The sequence below is a fragment of the Colobus angolensis genome, unplaced genomic scaffold (assembly GCF_000951035.1).
Source record: "Colobus angolensis palliatus isolate OR3802 unplaced genomic scaffold, Cang.pa_1.0 Scaffold185, whole genome shotgun sequence".
Classification (NCBI taxonomy): domain Eukaryota; kingdom Metazoa; phylum Chordata; class Mammalia; order Primates; family Cercopithecidae; genus Colobus; species Colobus angolensis.
The window spans coordinates 3444666-3463864 of NW_012114988.1; the positions used below are offsets into that span (position 1 = coordinate 3444666).

A 19199-nucleotide genomic window follows, 5' to 3' on the forward strand; every position below is an offset into this window, starting at 1 on the left:
GAACCCGGGAGGCGGAGCTTGCAGTGAGCTGAGATTGCGCCACTGTACTCCAGCCTGGGTGACAGAGCGAGACTCCACCTCAAAAAAAAAGCAAAAAACAAAACAAAACAAAACAAAAAAACCGTAAGAACACTAATCCCTTGCCAGACGCGGTATCTCACATCTGTAGTCCCAGCACTTGGGGAGGCCAAGGTGGGTGGATCATTTGAGGTCAGGAGTTTGAGACCAGTCTGGCCAACATGGTAAAACCCCGTCTCTACTAAAAATACACAAAAAAATTAACAGGGCCTTGTGGCACACACCTGTAATCCCAGCTACTCGGGAGGCTGAGGCAAGAGAATCACTTGAGCCCAGGAAGCAGAGGTTGTGGTGAGTCGAGATCGGGCCGCTGCACTCCAGAGTGAGAGTCCATCTTTTGGGGGGGTGGGGGGAGGAAGAACACTCATCCCATCGGGACATCCACACTCTAATTACCTAATCTCATCTAACCCTCATGCCTCCCAGAGGCCACACCTTCAACTACCATCACACTGGGGGTAGGACTTCCACATCTGTATTTCAGGGATCTAAATGTTTAGTCCATAATAGCCACCTAATGGCTGGGCCTGGTGGCTCACGCCTTTAATCTCAGAGCTTTGGGAAGCTGAGGTGGGAGGATTGCTTGAGAACAGCAGTTCGAGACCAGCCTGGGTGTATTAGTCCGTTCTCATGCTGCTAATAAAGACATGCCTGAGACTGGGTAATTTATAAAGGAAAGAAGTTTAATGGACTCACAGTTCCACATGGCTGGGGAGGCCTCACGATCATGGTGGAAGACGAATGAGGAGCAAACTCACGTCTTACGTGGTGGCAGGCAAGAGCGCAGGTAGAGGGGAACTCCCCTTTATAGAAACGTCATGGTAGTGAGACTTACTCACTACCAGGAGAACAGTCTGAGGGAAACCTACCAACCCCATGATTCAATTATCTCCACTGTAACAGTTGGGGATTATTATAATTCAAGGTGAGATGTGGGTAAGGACGCAGCCAAACCGTATCACTGGGCAACATAGCGAGACCCCATCTTTACAAAAAAATTTAAAAGTCTACATAATAGCTGTATACTTAGTAGAGCATTTCCGTCTAAAGCAGTGATCCTCAACTGAGGTGACTTTGTCCTTCCCAATCCAGGAGACATGTAGCAGTGTCTGGAGACGGTTTTTTTTTTTTTTTGAGATAGAGTTTCACTCTTGTTATCCAGACTGGAGTGCAGTGGTATGATCTCAGCTCACTGCAGCCTCCACCTCCTGGGTTCAAGCAATTCTCCTGCCTCAGCCTCCCAAATAGTTGGGATTACAGGCATGTGCCACCATGCCTGGCTAATTTTTCTGTTTTTAGTACAGACAGGGTTTCGCCATGTTGGCCAGAATGGTCTCGAACTCCTGACCTCAGGTGATCCACTCGCCTCGGCCTCCCAAAGTGCTGGGATTACAGGCATGAGCCACTGCACCCGGACTGGAGACAGTTTTGATTGTCACACTGGGTGGGGTGTGCTGCTGGCATCTGGTGGGTGGAGGCCAGCAGGGATGCTGCTAAACGTCCTATAGGACACAGGACAGCCCCTATGTCAAAAAATGATCCTGTCCCAAATGTCAGTAATGGCCAAGTTGAGAAACCTTGGTCTAAACAAGGGTCCGCTAGGGGAGAAGACGGGACCCTGGAATCTGCCTATGCCAAGTCCAGAGTTGTGCTGTTGGCTTCACAGCCTTTGTAGACAGCTTTTGTAGCAATCCCCTCAGCCTTGTGCTGGGCCCTGTCTGCCTGGCAGACTCTCTTTGTCCAACTCTTCATATTTCTCTGCCCTTTGTGAGCTATGAAAGCTCATCAAGTCAGTGGATCTTATCAAGAAAGCTCCACTAAGCACTGCCGTTCCAAAGTCCCCACCCCTGGTGGGCTTGTGTGCACCATTTTCCAAACAAGTCCATTTCTTCTAGCCACACAGAAATGTGAGATGACGTTTTCTAAAACTGTCACTTTGCAAAGACGCCAAGATGAATCTCAAGGCACCAGAACTGACTTGGGAAGTCGTGGCTTGCAAAGGTTGGATTTAAACGGCAGGTGCCGTGGGCTTACGTTGTTGGGTTGTGGTTGTTTTCCAGTTGATACCGCTTCCTGAAGATGAGGATTTCTAGAAAATTTCTCCAGCTAAATAATGATCTGTCACTTGTTTGGAGGCTGCAAATAATCTGCTGGCTTTAGAAACTGTCGGTGCTTCGCACAGTCTGTTGGTGTCCATCTTATTTATTTTCATAACGTTTTTGGCTGGGGTGGGCTGTTAGGAGGCAGGTTGATTGATGTTTTTCCATTTTTTTCATTGAAGACATCAGTGTCTGTAAAAAAAAAAAAAAAAAAAAAAGAAAAAGGGAACCACCAGAAGCTGGAGGAGGCCAGGAAGGATTCTCCCCAGAGCCTTCGGAGGGAGCCCAGCCTGGCTGACACCTTGATTTCAGAATTCTGGCCTCCAAAACTATGAGATAATAAATTTGTTTTAAGCCCCTCAGTTTGTGGTACTTTGTAACAGCAGCCCAAAAAACAAACACAGCATTCAACCCTCCTAGAATGACCTTTTAGTGCTCTTTGCCCTGAGTACTCCAGGCTCAGGCCACCAATGGATGTAGCATGGGCCCCAAACCAGGTTGACAAGACATTGTGCAGCTTTGGCATAATTATAGGACCCTCTGGGTCTTAGTATCCTGGCAATAACTTGTGCAAGCATTCTTCTTCTTCTTTTTTTTTTTTAAGACAAGGTTTTGCTTTTGTTGCCTAGGCTGGAGTACAATGGCGCCATCTTGGGTCATCACAACCTCTGCCTCTCGGGTTCAAGCGATTCTCCTGTCTCAGCCACCTGAGTAGTTGGGATCACAGGCATGCACCATCACGCCTGGCTAATTTTGTATTTCTGGTAGAGACAGGGTTTCTCTATGTTGGTCAGGCTGGTCTTGAACTCCTGACCTCAAGTGATCCGCCTGCCTCAGCCTCCCAAAGTGCTGGGATTACAGGTGTGAGCCACTGCGCCCGGCCTGTGCCAGCATTCTTAAGGCAACAGGAAAGGGTACTGGCTAACTGCATAGGCACTAGGGTGAGATCATCTGATTCTAGATCCTGGCTCTTCCATTCTTAGCTGGATAACCTCAAGCAGGTAACATAACTGTTCAGTTTGCTTATCTGTGAACCGGGATCATCCCAGGACCAGCCGCAGAATTTGTTTTGTAGACTGAAGGCATGCAGGCAATGCAGAGTGCTTAGAAGAGTATCTGGCATATGGTGAGGCTGCAGGAGGGGTTGGCTGATGCATCTCCACTCTGTTTCCAAAGATCAATGAGAATTTCTGCCTCCCAAGAGAGGAAAGCATGAAAACATACACAGCTTCTCTCTCCTCCAGAGAGTTGCAAGTTACCTGCTGGTGAATTTGGGGGAAAGAACTTTTGTCCTGGAAGGCGGGGGCCTGTGCCGGTCCAGCACCACCGGCCACTGGGGATCCATCTGTCTGATGGGGAGCTGGCTTCAGAACTCCTTTGTGGCCACACATCTAAGCCATGTTCTCTGATCCTGTCTTTATTCATATGGTGATTCAAAAATATCATTTACAAGTTCTAGTCCTAGGTATACAGCAGGGAACAAAACAAAATGCTGGACCTCACATAGCCGCCATGGCGGTGGGGGAGGAACAGGGAGGCAGAAAATAAATACCTGCGCAGAGAAAACTAAAGAGGGAAGGGGGAGATGGAGGATGATGGGGTGGGGAGAGCAACTGCTTTGAATGGAGGCAGGGAGGCCTCTTTGAGAAGGTGACTGCCTAGAGTCACCTGAAGAAAGGGAAGGAGTGAGCCAGGCAGAGCAGGCAGGTGCAGAGGCCCTGAGGGTGGCCTCTGAGGAACGGCAAGCAAGGCAGAGTGGAGGGGTTTAGCAGGGGTGATACGGACTGTGGATTTCATTTTAAGAGAGATGGGGAGCCACTGAGGGTTGTTGAGCAGAGGAATGACTAGAGGTACTTATAATAAATCTCTCTACACACACACACATGCACACACGCACACACACGCACATGCACACGCACACGTGCTCGCTCCCTCTCCCCTCTCCTCCCCTCGCCTTCGCACTCCTCCTTGCTCCTCCACTCCCCACTCCTCTCCTCCCTGTTGGTTCTGTTTCTCTGGAGCACCCTAATACAGGCACTCTCCTCATATATCTGGAGTCAGATGCAGGCTCAGTCTGCAACTTCAAAAATCTGAACAATGCTAACCACAGGGTTCTTGAGTACGTGTGTGGCCAGGTACTGTGGTGAGAGCTTTTCAGATATTCCCTTGTTTCATGTTCACAGTGTCATCTCCAGGTGGCACTCAGGGTGGCTGGGCCTGGCCCAGGGTCACACAGGCACCAGGTGGTACAGTGGCCCAGCCTGGGGTCCATCATATCCCTAACATGGGCAGCATCTCTCCATTCTGTTTTTCAGGGCATCCAGGAAGCCCTTCTGACAAGGGTTTCCAGAAACTCTGCTCCCTGGATGCCCCGTGGCTTCACCCAGCGCTATGGGAGGCCGAGGCAGGTGGATCACCTGAGGTCAGGAGTTCGAGACCAGCCTGGCCAACGTGGTGAAACTCCATCTCTACTAAAAATACAAAAATTAGCTGGGGGTGGTGGCAGGCACCTGTAATCCCAGTTACTCGGGAGGCTGAGGCAGGAGAATTGCCTGAGCTCGGGAGGCAGAGGTTCCAAGTGAGCTGAGATCACACCAACTGCACTCCAGCCTGGGCTACAGAGCAAGACTCTGCCTCAAAATTAAATAAATTAATTAATAATTTTTTTTTTTTTTTTTTTTTTTTTTTTTTTTTTTCTGAGACAGAGTCTCGCTCTGTCGCCCAGGCTGGAGTGCTGTGGCCGGATCTCAGCTCACTGCAAGCTCCGCCTCCCGGGTTCACGCCATTCTCCTGCCTCAGCCTCCCGGGTAGCTGGGACTACAGGCGCCGCCACGTCGCCCGGCTAGTTTTTTGTAGTTTTTAGTAGAGACGGGGTTTCACCATGTTAGCCAGGATGGTCTCGATCTCCTGACCTCGTGATCCGCCCGTCTCGGCCTCCCAAAGTGCTGGTATTATAGGCTTGAGCCACCGCGCCTGGCCAATTAATAAATTTTTTTAAAAAAAGATACTGTGCCTCAAAGGGGCTTGTTGGGAAGGGCTGGGCCAGGCTGGTGCAGCCCTGGGTCTCGTGCCTGGGAGAGTGGGAGGCACGATGCAGTGGCCAAGCTGCAGAGCCAGACCAGCTGGGGTCAGGCCCAGCTCTGGCATTTCCCTGCTGCGTGGCCCCGGGGAAGTGACTTGCCCTCTCTGTGCCTCAGTTTGGTCAGCCATAAGATGGGGATACTTGCAGTGGCCTTCCGATCGAGTTGGCCTGAGGAATAAACAAGGCGAGTACGTTCTGTGAAGCTTCAAGTGTGCCAGGCACACACCAGGTGCTGTGAAGTATTGGCTTTCCTTCGCTATTCTTAACTTGACAGCTGAAGGGATGGGTCAGGAAAAGAACATTCCAAGGTCAAGCAGGAACATGGCAGGGGTCCCATCCTTACCTCCACTTGCCGCCTGCCAGCCTGTCCTTCCACTGTCCTGCTGATCCAGCCCCCACAGCCCCCTCTGGGCTTGCCCTTGACGTCTCCTGTGGGGCTTTGCACTTTCTTTTTTCTGAGACAGAGTCTTACTTGGTAGCTCAAGATGGAGTGCAGTGGCGCGATCTCGGCTCACTGCAACCTTTGCCTCTGGGGCTCAAGAGATTCTCCTGTCTCACCCTCCCAAGCGGCTGGGACTAGAGGCGTGCGCCACCATACCTGGTTAGTTTTTTTGGTATTTTTAGTAGAGATGGGATTTCACCATGTTGCCTGGGGTGTCCCGTACTCCTGAGTTCAGGCTATCCACTGGCCTCAGCCTCCCAAAGTGCTGGGATTACAGGCGTGAGCCACTGTGCCTGGCAGGGCTTTGCACTTTCTACTTTAAATGTTCTCTTTTGTGCCTGTGTCCTGATGCCTCTTCTGTAAGGCCACCTCTGTCTGTCTCTCTCTCTTCCTCCCTCGCTCCCTGCCTCCCTTCCATCCTCCCTTCCTTCCTTTTGTATCCTGAATGGCATGTAGCATGAAGCCTTACCTGTTTCGCTAACTGCATGAATTAAAGGAAGCCATTTAATAACTAAATGTCTATTTATTGACTAAAAATAGGTCTGTCTTAGAAGGTTACTATCTTAGTCTTCTCAGGCTGCCATAAGAAAACACCATAGATTGGTGGCTTAACAAGCAGGCATTTATTTCCTCACAGTTCTGGAGGGTGGAAGTCTGAGATCAGGGTGCCAGCAGGGCTGGGAGAGGGCCCTCTTCCTGGCTTGCAGATGGTCGCCTTCTTGCTGGGTCCTCACATGGCAGAGAGAGAGAGAGAGAGAAAGAAAGTGAGAGACAGAGACAGACTGGGAGACCTCTCTGGTGTCTCTTGTTATAAGAATACATTAGCCGGGGGCGTGGTTCACGCCTGTAATCCCAGCACTTTGGGAGGCCGAGGTGGGTGGATCACGAGGTCAGGAGATCGAGACCATCCTGGCTAACACGATGAAACACTTTGGGAGGCCGAGGTGGGTGGATCACGAGGTCAGGAGATCGAGACCATCGTGGCTAACACGGTGAAACCCTGTCTCTACTAAAAAAAAATACAAAAAAAAATTAGCCAGGCATAGTGGCGGGCGCCTGTAGTCCCAGCTACTCTGGAGGGTGTGGCAGGAGAATGGCGTGAACCCGGGAGGCGGAGCTTGCAGTGAGCTGAGATTGCGCCACTGTACTCCAGCCTGGGTGACAGAGCGAGACTCCACCTCAAAAAAAAAGCAAAAAACAAAACAAAACAAAACAAAAAAACCGTAAGAACACTAATCCCTTGCCAGACGCGGTATCTCACATCTGTAGTCCCAGCACTTGGGGAGGCCAAGGTGGGTGGATCATTTGAGGTCAGGAGTTTGAGACCAGTCTGGCCAACATGGTAAAACCCCGTCTCTACTAAAAATACACAAAAAAATTAACAGGGCCTTGTGGCACACACCTGTAATCCCAGCTACTCGGGAGGCTGAGGCAAGAGAATCACTTGAGCCCAGGAAGCAGAGGTTGTGGTGAGTCGAGATCGGGCCGCTGCACTCCAGAGTGAGAGTCCATCTTTTGGGGGGGTGGGGGGAGGAAGAACACTCATCCCATCGGGACATCCACACTCTAATTACCTAATCTCATCTAACCCTCATGCCTCCCAGAGGCCACACCTTCAACTACCATCACACTGGGGGTAGGACTTCCACATCTGTATTTCAGGGATCTAAATGTTTAGTCCATAATAGCCACCTAATGGCTGGGCCTGGTGGCTCACGCCTTTAATCTCAGAGCTTTGGGAAGCTGAGGTGGGAGGATTGCTTGAGAACAGCAGTTCGAGACCAGCCTGGGTGTATTAGTCCGTTCTCATGCTGCTAATAAAGACATGCCTGAGACTGGGTAATTTATAAAGGAAAGAAGTTTAATGGACTCACAGTTCCACATGGCTGGGGAGGCCTCACGATCATGGTGGAAGACGAATGAGGAGCAAACTCACGTCTTACGTGGTGGCAGGCAAGAGCGCAGGTAGAGGGGAACTCCCCTTTATAGAAACGTCATGGTAGTGAGACTTACTCACTACCAGGAGAACAGTCTGAGGGAAACCTACCAACCCCATGATTCAATTATCTCCACTGTAACAGTTGGGGATTATTATAATTCAAGGTGAGATGTGGGTAAGGACGCAGCCAAACCGTATCACTGGGCAACATAGCGAGACCCCATCTTTACAAAAAAATTTAAAAGTCTACATAATAGCTGTATACTTAGTAGAGCATTTCCGTCTAAAGCAGTGATCCTCAACTGAGGTGACTTTGTCCTTCCCAATCCAGGAGACATGTAGCAGTGTCTGGAGACGGTTTTTTTTTTTTTTTGAGATAGAGTTTCACTCTTGTTATCCAGACTGGAGTGCAGTGGTATGATCTCAGCTCACTGCAGCCTCCACCTCCTGGGTTCAAGCAATTCTCCTGCCTCAGCCTCCCAAATAGTTGGGATTACAGGCATGTGCCACCATGCCTGGCTAATTTTTCTGTTTTTAGTACAGACAGGGTTTCGCCATGTTGGCCAGAATGGTCTCGAACTCCTGACCTCAGGTGATCCACTCGCCTCGGCCTCCCAAAGTGCTGGGATTACAGGCATGAGCCACTGCACCCGGACTGGAGACAGTTTTGATTGTCACACTGGGTGGGGTGTGCTGCTGGCATCTGGTGGGTGGAGGCCAGCAGGGATGCTGCTAAACGTCCTATAGGACACAGGACAGCCCCTATGTCAAAAAATGATCCTGTCCCAAATGTCAGTAATGGCCAAGTTGAGAAACCTTGGTCTAAACAAGGGTCCGCTAGGGGAGAAGACGGGACCCTGGAATCTGCCTATGCCAAGTCCAGAGTTGTGCTGTTGGCTTCACAGCCTTTGTAGACAGCTTTTGTAGCAATCCCCTCAGCCTTGTGCTGGGCCCTGTCTGCCTGGCAGACTCTCTTTGTCCAACTCTTCATATTTCTCTGCCCTTTGTGAGCTATGAAAGCTCATCAAGTCAGTGGATCTTATCAAGAAAGCTCCACTAAGCACTGCCGTTCCAAAGTCCCCACCCCTGGTGGGCTTGTGTGCACCATTTTCCAAACAAGTCCATTTCTTCTAGCCACACAGAAATGTGAGATGACGTTTTCTAAAACTGTCACTTTGCAAAGACGCCAAGATGAATCTCAAGGCACCAGAACTGACTTGGGAAGTCGTGGCTTGCAAAGGTTGGATTTAAACGGCAGGTGCCGTGGGCTTACGTTGTTGGGTTGTGGTTGTTTTCCAGTTGATACCGCTTCCTGAAGATGAGGATTTCTAGAAAATTTCTCCAGCTAAATAATGATCTGTCACTTGTTTGGAGGCTGCAAATAATCTGCTGGCTTTAGAAACTGTCGGTGCTTCGCACAGTCTGTTGGTGTCCATCTTATTTATTTTCATAACGTTTTTGGCTGGGGTGGGCTGTTAGGAGGCAGGTTGATTGATGTTTTTCCATTTTTTTCATTGAAGACATCAGTGTCTGTAAAAAAAAAAAAAAAAAAAACCCAGTATAACTTTGTTTTAAAGTGCTCCCGTTTTTATTTTTATTTTTGAGAAGATAAAGCTCTCCTGTTTTATTCAAATACATTTAAAATTCTCAGAAGTAGACAGAAGTTTAGTCTCTTTAAGAAAAAGAACCAGTCAAAAACAGTAATCAAGTGTAAATTGAGGAGGCCTGCAGAGCTCTGGTCCAGCTAATTCCTTGGGTATATAAAGCAGACACTGATTCCGGGAAAGGAGGGAACAGCAGAGTCTTGTTGCTAGGCAATGGTTCCCATGGGACAGAAGCATCGATGGGTTGGCTGTAGACTGCATAAAAGATGGGGCAGGACAGAAGGAAGGAGGATGCTCAGACACTATTCCTCTATCTTCAGTTTCTGAGATGGAGAAGAAAAGACACACAAAACCCCCCAGGGTGGTTGCAGGGTTGCTGTGTAATTAGCAGGGCTGCTTTTTGCAGGACAGAAGCCTGCTAATTAGCGAGGTGTCAAGACATCATTTCAATTTTCACATGATGCTGGAAATGGGTTAAGGGTCAGCTTTTTGAAACCTGGAAGCACTAAAAAAGAGAGTAGGTGAAGGTTTTCCTGAGAGTTGAACGAAGCCAGAGGCACGCAGTGGCTGAAGGCAGTTGCGCTTCATATCAACGTGGTGTCCTTGCATCTCTCTGGCTATTCTCACTGGGAAAAGGACACCTTGTTAATCAAAGGATAAGAGTAAGCTTCCACAGCCAAATGGCTGGGTTCAAATCCTGGCTTCATCACTGTGAAGCTGTGTTGCTAAAGTCAAGCTATGCAAATGCTCTCAGTTTTCTCATTCATGAAATGGGCATAATAACAGTACTTAACCTCATAAGGTTGTTGTGAGTAAAAACGTGTAGCGATTAGAACAAGATCTGCACATAGTAAGTGCAACATGACTATTAGTTACTACTACTTTATTTTTCTCTCATCTTCCAGATCAGAAACAAAAGATCTGAGCTCTTTATGCATTCTAATACCACTCATTCTCTTATTACTGAGGTTTGTAAAATCATGGTCATCATTTGAATTTCAACATAGCTTGTATTGTGTATCAGTCAGGATGATTATGCTTGGTAACAAACAGTCTTCAGCAGCTCTGTACCACATAAGCTATTTCTTTGGTTCATGTCCAAGGAGGGCTGGTAATGGGGATGGGGAGGGGTGCTCTGTTCATAATATTTATTCAGAGACCTTAAGCATCAGGGCCTTCATCTCGACACATGCTGTGTTTCTCACCTAAGCTAATGCTAAATTATCCTATGTTCACTAAGCTACCCCTGGCTACATTGTGTTCCCCAAATGCTGAGCTCTTTCCCAACTTTTTTTTTTTTTTTTTTTTGACACAGAGTCTCACTGTGTTGTCTGGGCTAGAGTGCAGTGGCATGATCATAGCCTCAGTCTTCCAGGCTCCGATGATCCTCCTGCCTCAGCCTCCTGAGTAGCTTGAACTACAGGTGTGTACCACCACACCTGGCTAAATGTTAAATTGTTTGTGGAGACAGGGTCTTGCTGTGTTGCCCAGGCTGGTCTCGAACTCCTGAGCTCAAGTGAGTCTCTCATCTTGGCCTCCCAAAGTGCTGGGATTGTAGACATGAGCCACCACACCCGGCCTCTTTCCCAGCTTCTTGTCTCTGCCTTGTTCTTCTCATGGCTGGTTCATCTCATCCTTTCAACCTTAACTGAAATAATACCTCCTGACCATCCCTTCTAAAGACAATTATTTGTCCCAGACTTTCTTTATCATTCTACCCTGATGTTTCATCCTAAACATTTTACATATGTCTTGAACTATTCATTTATTGTCTAAAATGTAAGCTGCATGAAGGCTTTGTTTTGTTTCCTGCTGTATCCCCAGGGCCTAGTACATGGCAAATACTCAAAAACATCGGTGGCATAAATGAATGTCTATCTTGTTGAACTAGAATTTACACTCTCTGAGGGTAGAGGACTTAGTGGCCTTGTATATCACCAACCCCTTGGCCCAGGAAAAGTACAAGTTCAAGCCTGGGCAACATGGTGAAACCCCATCTTCAATACTTCTTTTTTTTTTGAGATGGAGTCTCACTCTGTCACCCAGGCTGGAGTGCAGTGGTGTGATCTCGGCTCACTGCAACCTCCGCCTTCCAGGTTTAAGTGATTCTCATCCCTCAGCCTCCTGAGTAGCTGGAATTACAGCCACACACCACCATGCCTGGCTAATTTTTGTATTTTTAGTAGAAACAGGGTTTCACCACGTTGGCCAGGCTGGTCCTGAACTCCTGACCTTAAGTGATCCATCCACCTCAGCCTCCCAAAGTGCTGAGATTACAGGCATGAGCCTCCACGCCTGGCCAGTACATTTTATTAAATGAATACATGAGCATATGGAGAGCCACCTCTCATGGTGCTCAGTTTCTCACATCTCAGGCAGGTCTCCCTTTTGATTCATATGAGTAGATGGAGGGTACAGAATCCACCTGTCTGTAATTCTCAAAGCTGCCTTCTACCACACTTGATGGCTGGTGGGATTCCCCAAAAGCGGTAGTTTAGTGGTAAGGGAACCATCCTCGGGAGGTGTCTCTAAAATGTTATAAGCCCATTATGCTAGGACACTACCAGCTGACTGGCAGCTTCTGTCACTGGCATGTGATGGCAGCCACGGGAAGAAAGCATCAGTTTCCTGTGTCTGCATCACCTGCATCCCTGGCGCTTCTCTTCTTGGCTTTCTTCCCCTTTCTCTTCCTTTTGGAGACATGGTGGCTACAGGCCAGGTCTCTGGAGACAGATTGCTTGACTTGAATCCAGGCTCAGCCACTTACTAGCTGTACAGCTTTGGGCAAGTTACATTCCCACTCTGAGCCTGTTCCCCCGTCTGTAAAATGGGGATGATAATGGAACATACCCCCATGGAGTGGTTGTAAGGATTAAATGAATCAACATAGCCAGATGCTTAGAGCAGTGCCTGGCCTGTGGTAAGGTCTACGTAGCGTGTATATGTTAGTAATTATAAAGTTCTTGCTCAGCACGCACTCACTTGTGGTCTTTTTCTAGGCTGGAGGGTTTGAAACGTGTTCATAAATTAGTCAAACACTCTTCAAGTGAAGTTGGGAAGACAATCCTAACATACAAAACACAGTTTTAAAGGGCTCCTCTAAGGCCAGGTGCGGTGGCTCACACCTGTCATTCCAGCACTTTGGGAGGCCGAGGTGGGCAGATCACTTGAGGCCAGGAGTTTGAGACCAGCCAGGCCAACATGGTGAAACTTCATCTCTACTAACAATACAAAAATTAGCTGGGTGTGGTGGCGCACACCTGTGATCGCAGCTACTCGGGAGGCTGAGGCACAAGAATCACTTGAACCCAGGAGGTGGAGGTTGTGGTGAGCCCTCATCGTGCCACTGCACTCCAGCCTGGGCAACAGAGCGAGACTCTGTCTCAAAAATAAATGAGTACATAAATTAAAAAAAAAAAAAGAGCTTCTCTGGTCCTAGTGGAAGTGAGTGTCCTAGAAGTTCTCAAATCCCCTCCCATCCTCATCTTCACAACTAGAAAATAATGCTTCTTGAAGTGGGCCTCAGGATTCACACAGCATCAGAAACACCTGGTTATTAAAAATACCTATTAAACATACAGAGTTTGGGGCCCCACCCCAGACCTACTGAATCAGATTCCTCATGGGTGGTGCCTCGGAACCTGCATTTTAACAGTTTTTAGATGATTCCGAAGCACATGGAAGCTTCCTCCAAGCTTCCAAGTACCAAGTACTATTTGAAGGCCACCTTCAGATACATCCTTATGTTCTCCACCCCTGTCAAGGGAAAATCCTTTCAGGGTTGTGGGGTTCCCACAATGCCATGCTAACTCTCCTTTCACTTCCACTCAGAGGACAGTGAAAAGGAGGACAGTATCTAACTTGGAAAATGGCACTACCAAGTGGAGGGTCCATCCACTGATTGGCACTGACCCATCCCACTGTATCTGCCCCAGCTGGGTCTGGATTAGGGTCTACAGAGGTCCTAAACCTGAAACAGATAATGGTGCCCTTCCATCCCCGCACTGAGTAATTCAAAATCAAAAGAGTACTAAACCTGACTGGGCGCGGTGGCTCAGGCCTGTAATTCCAGCACTTTCGGAGGCCGAGGTGGGTGGATCACCTGAGGTCAGAAGTTCAAGACCAGCCTGGGCAACATGGTGAAACGCTGTCTTTACTAAAAATACTAAAATTAGGTGTGGTGGTGCACGCCTGTAATCCCAGCTACTCGGGAGGCTGAGGCAGGAGACACTTGAACCCAGGAGGTGGAGGTTGAGGTGAGCCGAGATCATGCCATTGCACTCTGGCCTGGGCGACAGAGACTCTATCTCATAAAAACAAAACAAAACAAAAAGAGGCCGGGCGCGGTGGCTCACACCTGTAATCCCAAAACTTTGGGAGGCCAAGGCGGGCAGATCACAAGGTCAGGAGATTGAGACCATCCTGGTGAACACGGTAAAACCCTGTCTCTACGAAAAATACCAAAAATTAGCCGGTTGTGGCAGCAAGTGCCTGTAGTCCCAGCTACTCGGGAGGCTGGGGCAGAAGAATGGCGTGAACCCGGGAGGCGGAGCTTGCAGTGAGGCGAGATCGTGCCACTGCACTCCAGCCTGGATGACAGAGCCAGACTCCATCTCAAAAAAAAAAAAAACCCTGAAAAGAGATCAGTGAAGACTAGCACGTTCCAGTTTTTCCCATGGTGATCACTCTAAGGGTTTTTTTTTTAAAGTTTAAATTCCATTTAAATTAGTCTTTTTCCCCCTTTTATTTTTGGGAGGATGCTTGCATATTGCTAGCTTTGTAAGCACCTGCCTTGTCAACTTTTAGGCAACCTTGAGCTGCAGTCTAAACCCCTCTCTCCTCTGCCTGCCTTTTCTCAGGCCTTGATGAAATCCAGTGCTCTCTGCCCATGGAGAGCAGGAGGATATCCCTGCGCGAGCTGTCGGAGGCCAGCTTCAGCGAGTGTAGGTTCAGCCTGTCGCTCACAGACCTCTTCATCATCATCTTCTCCGGCGTGGCTGTGTCCATCGCGGCCATCATCTCCAGCTTCTTCCTGGCCACCGTGGTGCAGTGCTTCCAGAGGTGTGCACCCAACAAAGATGCGGAGGATGAAGATGAGGACGAGGATGAGTGAGCCACCTCCTCCCTCCTGCTCCTTACTCTCCAGCACCAAACCAGACGCTCTCTTCAAGAAGAGAGGGAAATGCTGCAAATGGAAAAACACTGGCCAGTGTCCGTGAACGGAACAGAGCCTGTTCCATGTCTTGGCCCCTGGGTACACCTGCTGGGACCACCAATCTCAGAGTTTAGAATCAGCAGAGCAGAGAAGCCCAGGAAGGATGGAGGGAATTATTCCTGGAGCATAACCTGCCTCTCAGATTGAGGTGTGTGTTGGGGGAGAAGATGACCCAGTCGGGCTTCATAGCTGATGACTAAAAGCCTCCCCCAGGAGATATGAAGACTGGTAGCTTTTCAATGGCAAAGACAATTTTGCGCCACTCTTTTTCTGACCTGTACTGGGAGATCATGAAGCATCTGCCTTCCTTCCAAGAAACGGCAGCTCAAACAGTGGAGATTCAAATTCGGGTCATTCACCACAAGAGCGAGAACTTTGATCTTTATATAATAGGTGTCAGCAACCTTGGGATGTTATACTGAGAACTAATAAACTCACGTGCAATAGACACAATGTTTATTTCCCCCCAAATTTTATATGTTGAAACCTAATCCCCAATGTGATGGTATTTGGAGGTGGGGCTTTGGGGAGGTGATTAGGTTTAGATGATGTCATGAGGATGGGGCCCAAATGATGGGATTAGTGCCCTCATGAAAGGTGGCCCCAGAGAGCTCCTTCACCCCTCCAGCACTTGAGGATGCAGCAAGAAATCAGCTGCCCGTGAACTGAGAAGCAGGCCCTCACCAGAACCCAACCATACTGGCATCCAGATCTCAGACTTCCAGCCTCCAGAACTGGAAGAAATAAATAAATATCTGTTGTTTGTAAGCCACTCAATCTCTGGTATTCTGTTATAGTGGCTGAAATGGACCCATGAAGAAGCTAAGAACTGGGAAGAGGGTGTCTGTTGTTAATTTTGGTAAGCTTGTTGGGAAAACCTTGAGTTGACATAACTCAAACCCTGATCTTTATCCTAAGCAGTAGCGACTTGTAGAGGAAGAATTAGTTGCTTTGTACCGTTGTGATGATCTCTCTGCTCAGCATCATTTTTCCTTCTGAAGTACAGACAGGTTGTTCTCCATCACCCACTTCCTGAGTCCCTTCCCAGCTACTCTCTATGTTGGCACAGTTCTGGACTCATCATCTCCAGAGCTTTGGGTAAACTTGCCTGGAGGCCAGTATTCCACGCAGCATGTTGCAATGGATCAACCAAATGGTTAAAAAAACAAACAACTCAAGCCTGTAGTCCCAGCACTTTGGGAGGCCGAGACGGGCGGATCACGAGGTCAGGAGATCGAGACCATCCTGGCTAACACGGTGAAACCCCGTCTCTACTAAAAAATACAAAAAACTAGCCGGGCGAGGTGGCGGGCCATGCCTGTAGTCCCAGCTACTCGGGAGGCTGAGGCAGGAGAATGGCGTGAACCTGGGAGGCGGAGCTTTGCAGTGAGCTGAGATCTGGCCACTGCACTCCAGTCCGGGCAACAGAGCGAGACTCCGCCTCAAAAAACAAACAAACAAACAAACAAAACAAAACACTGGGACTTAGCCTCTGAAAAACTTCCATCAGTGGCCCTTAGGGTGTATGTGACATTGCTTTGGTGCCCAGGCTATGACAGGCAGTGTTTTCTAGGATGTGGAATGCAGCACTTTGGTTCAGAGACAATATGAGACAAACAAGTCTTAGGCCCCAGTGCGTTAATACAAGATAGCTTGTATTAGCAGCATTGGATGAGGCTGGGGGCTAAGACTTGGATGAGGGGCTCACACCAACTCTCAAGTTATTTTTGAGAATCACTTCTCCATTGTTTCCTATCATATATTCCTGTTTCTTTCCTCCATTGCTCCCTTCCATCTTTGCCCTCATAAATAGCTATTGAGTGCTTGCTAAGTGCCAGGTACTGGTGCAGGCACTGTGGCTATGCATTGGATAGGAAACACAGGTTCCCTGCTCTCTCGTGCTTTACATCCTTATGGGTAGAACATAAAAAAAAAAAAACAGGGAAACAAAACTACCATTGCAGGTAGAGTTAAGTATCATGAAGGAAATAAACGAGGTCCATTGACAGAGAGTCACTGGGAGAAGACACTCCAGCGGAGGCTGTGGGGTGTGTTAGGGTTCTCCAGAGAAACAGAACCAACAGCAGGCAGACAAAGAGATTTATTGTAAGGAATTGGCTCAGGAGATGATGGGGGCTGAGAGGTCCATGATCTGCAGTTGGTGAGCTGGAGACAGGAGAGCTGATGGTGTAGTCCCAGGCCAAGGGCAGGAGAAGACTCAGCTCAACAGTCAGGTAGAAAAACAGTGGATTCTTCCTTCCTCCACCTTTTTGTTGTATTCAGGCCCTTATTGGATTAGATGAGATCTGCTTTACTCAGTCCACCTGTTCGAATGTTAATCCCATCCAAAAACACACAGACACACTTGGAAATAGTTTAACCAAATATCTGGGCACCCCACGGCCCAGTCAGGTTGACACAAAATTAACCATCACATCGCAGAAGGCCTATGATTGGGTGGCTTTTGGGCTGAGTCCTGCTTCCCCCTTCTCCCGCCTCCTAACCTCCTCCTTTCTTTCCTACTCTTCCACTCTCTTTCTCCGCTCTTCTCCCCTTCAGCCTAGAGGAGACTCTGGGTCACCCCTCTGCTCCCCAGCATTGAAGTCTCCAGTGGAAGAGACCCCTGACTCAGGAGGGCTACTTTCTCACAGAGACCCCGGGCCAGCGGAGAAGTGAGTGGCATCTTCCAGGACTCCATGGTAACCTCAGCTCCTGCAAGAGCCCCATCTATGGTCTGTGACCCTCGGTGCACATACTGCTCCCCCTGGGAGTTTTAGATGCAAGACACACAGTCTAAAGTCAGCACCTCCCCAGCCTGGCCACAGATTCAGATGAGACCTACGTGGGGTTGGAATTGCTGCCATGGCCCGCTCCCCACCCCAGGAGCATCACTACTGAGACTTAAAGGCCTGAACCCAACTGGGTTTTGGCCCCCACCAAGGTCATAATATGTACCTCCAAGAGTCCTGGGGACGTGGTACCCTAAGCTGGGGAAATAGCACTAGACCCTTGTTCTAGTAGGTTCTAGTGGATGAATTCCCATGTAATGAGTCTGCTTTATTCCTTCTGTCTGCCTCAGGTGATTCATGCTGGTCAGCAGGTTCAGTTGTTTCCTTAGAAGGCACGAACCCTGCGCGGCACAGGGGCCAGGGTTCCTTCACGGAATAAACGAGTGAGCAGGGGAGGGGCAGTCATTTCTGCTGGCTGTACCAAAGAATTTTGGAGTGAACGTGATTCTTGGGAAGAAGAGGAGCTTTAAAAGATGTCCAGTTAAAACGGTCCTTTACTGCCTGCATATAACATTTTTATAAAACATTGAGAACACGGGGGACCTGGGAGTGGGGAGGATGTGCAGTCAGGCCCAAGCAAATAAACTGACCAGGAGCCACAGCTCAACTGGGGAAATCTCTTTTGAGACGTGACACTGCACAAACAATAGGCAATGATTTAGGGCTCTCTGACTCACCACTGGGTCTCAAGTTATTGCCGTTATTAACAGTGACAATGCTACACACCAGCTTAGAGTCTCCCATGTCTCCAAAGGTGTCATTTGGGTCTCCGCTCAGACATCACTTCCTCAGTGTCAGCTTTATCACACCACCCTGTATTATTCTCTGCACAGCACATACCGTGGTCTGATCTATGTGTGTGTTCACATGTTTATTGTTTTCCTTCCTGGACCAGAACTTGAGCTCCCCAAGGGCAGAGACTTGGGCAGCTCGTGTGCCCAGCATTTAGAACCATGCCCAGCATGGTTGGGTGTAGTGGCTCACCCCTGTAATCCCAACACTTCGGGAGGCTGAGGTGGGCGGATCATGAGGTCAGGAGATTGAGACCATCCTGGCCAACATGGTGAAACCCCGTCTCTAGTAAAACTACAAAAATTAGCTGGGTGTGGTGGCTCATGCCTGTAATTCCAGCTACTCAGGAGGCTGAGGCAGGAGCATTGCTTGAACCCAGGAGGCGGAGGTTGCAGTGAGCCGAGGTCGTGCCACTGCACTCCAGTCTGGGTGACAGAGCGAGACTTTCTCTCAAAAAAAAGAAAAAAAGAACCATACCCGGCACATCGCAGTGGCACAGCCAGCATAGGTATTGGTTGAAAGAGCAAGCAAATGGTTTGCCACACTAGCTACCCCACAAACCTGAGGTCTATGTACGCATCCTTACAACTCCAGGTAAGAACCACTATCTTCCCAGTTTTGTAGATAAGGAAGCTGAGGCTCAGAGAAAGCAGGTAGATTACAGGAAGCAACTGAGTCTGAAAAGACTTGTGGCTATTGGACTCCAAAGCCTGTGCTCTTGGTTCTGCTCATAGTTCATGTGTATTAGAGGCATTCTCTGTATGAGATGCAGGACCAAGCCTTTATGCGGATTTCCTCCTGTAAACCACTCAAATTGTATGAGGCAGGTACCATTACTACCTAGTCTTTGCGATTCTATCACTTCCATTTTGCCATTGAGAGAGCTGGTTTGGGTCTGGGAGTAACTTGCCGGGGGGGATGCAGTCTGTCAGTGACGGAGTGGGATTTGGCCACAGGTGCTCTGACCCCCGCATGCACTGCCTCTCTTAGCCACCTGCATTCCCTTCTTAGGTCAGCAGGTGCAGGCCTGGCAAGAGCAGCGTGGAGGGACACGTTTCTTGAGGCTGCATGCTGACCTTCTGGAAAGGCAGCCTGCAGTTGCCATATGCACTCAAGATGACTTTATTCCAAGCCTCAAATCCAACATCTCAGATCCCCC

At 48.8% G+C, this 19199-nt stretch overlaps 1 protein-coding gene across 1 annotated transcript in view; it reads left to right on the forward strand.

Annotated features, from left to right (window-relative positions):
* Positions 1-15231, forward strand: part of LRRC38 (leucine rich repeat containing 38) — a 67078-nt gene extending 51847 nt beyond the window's left edge. The window contains exon 5 of the mRNA XM_011939953.1: positions 14104-15231. Within this exon, the coding sequence (XP_011795343.1) occupies positions 14104-14357 (254 nt within the window). The 3' untranslated portion in view covers positions 14358-15231. The remainder of the gene's footprint in view (positions 1-14103) is intronic.
* The last annotated feature ends 3968 nt before the right edge of the window (positions 15232-19199 follow it).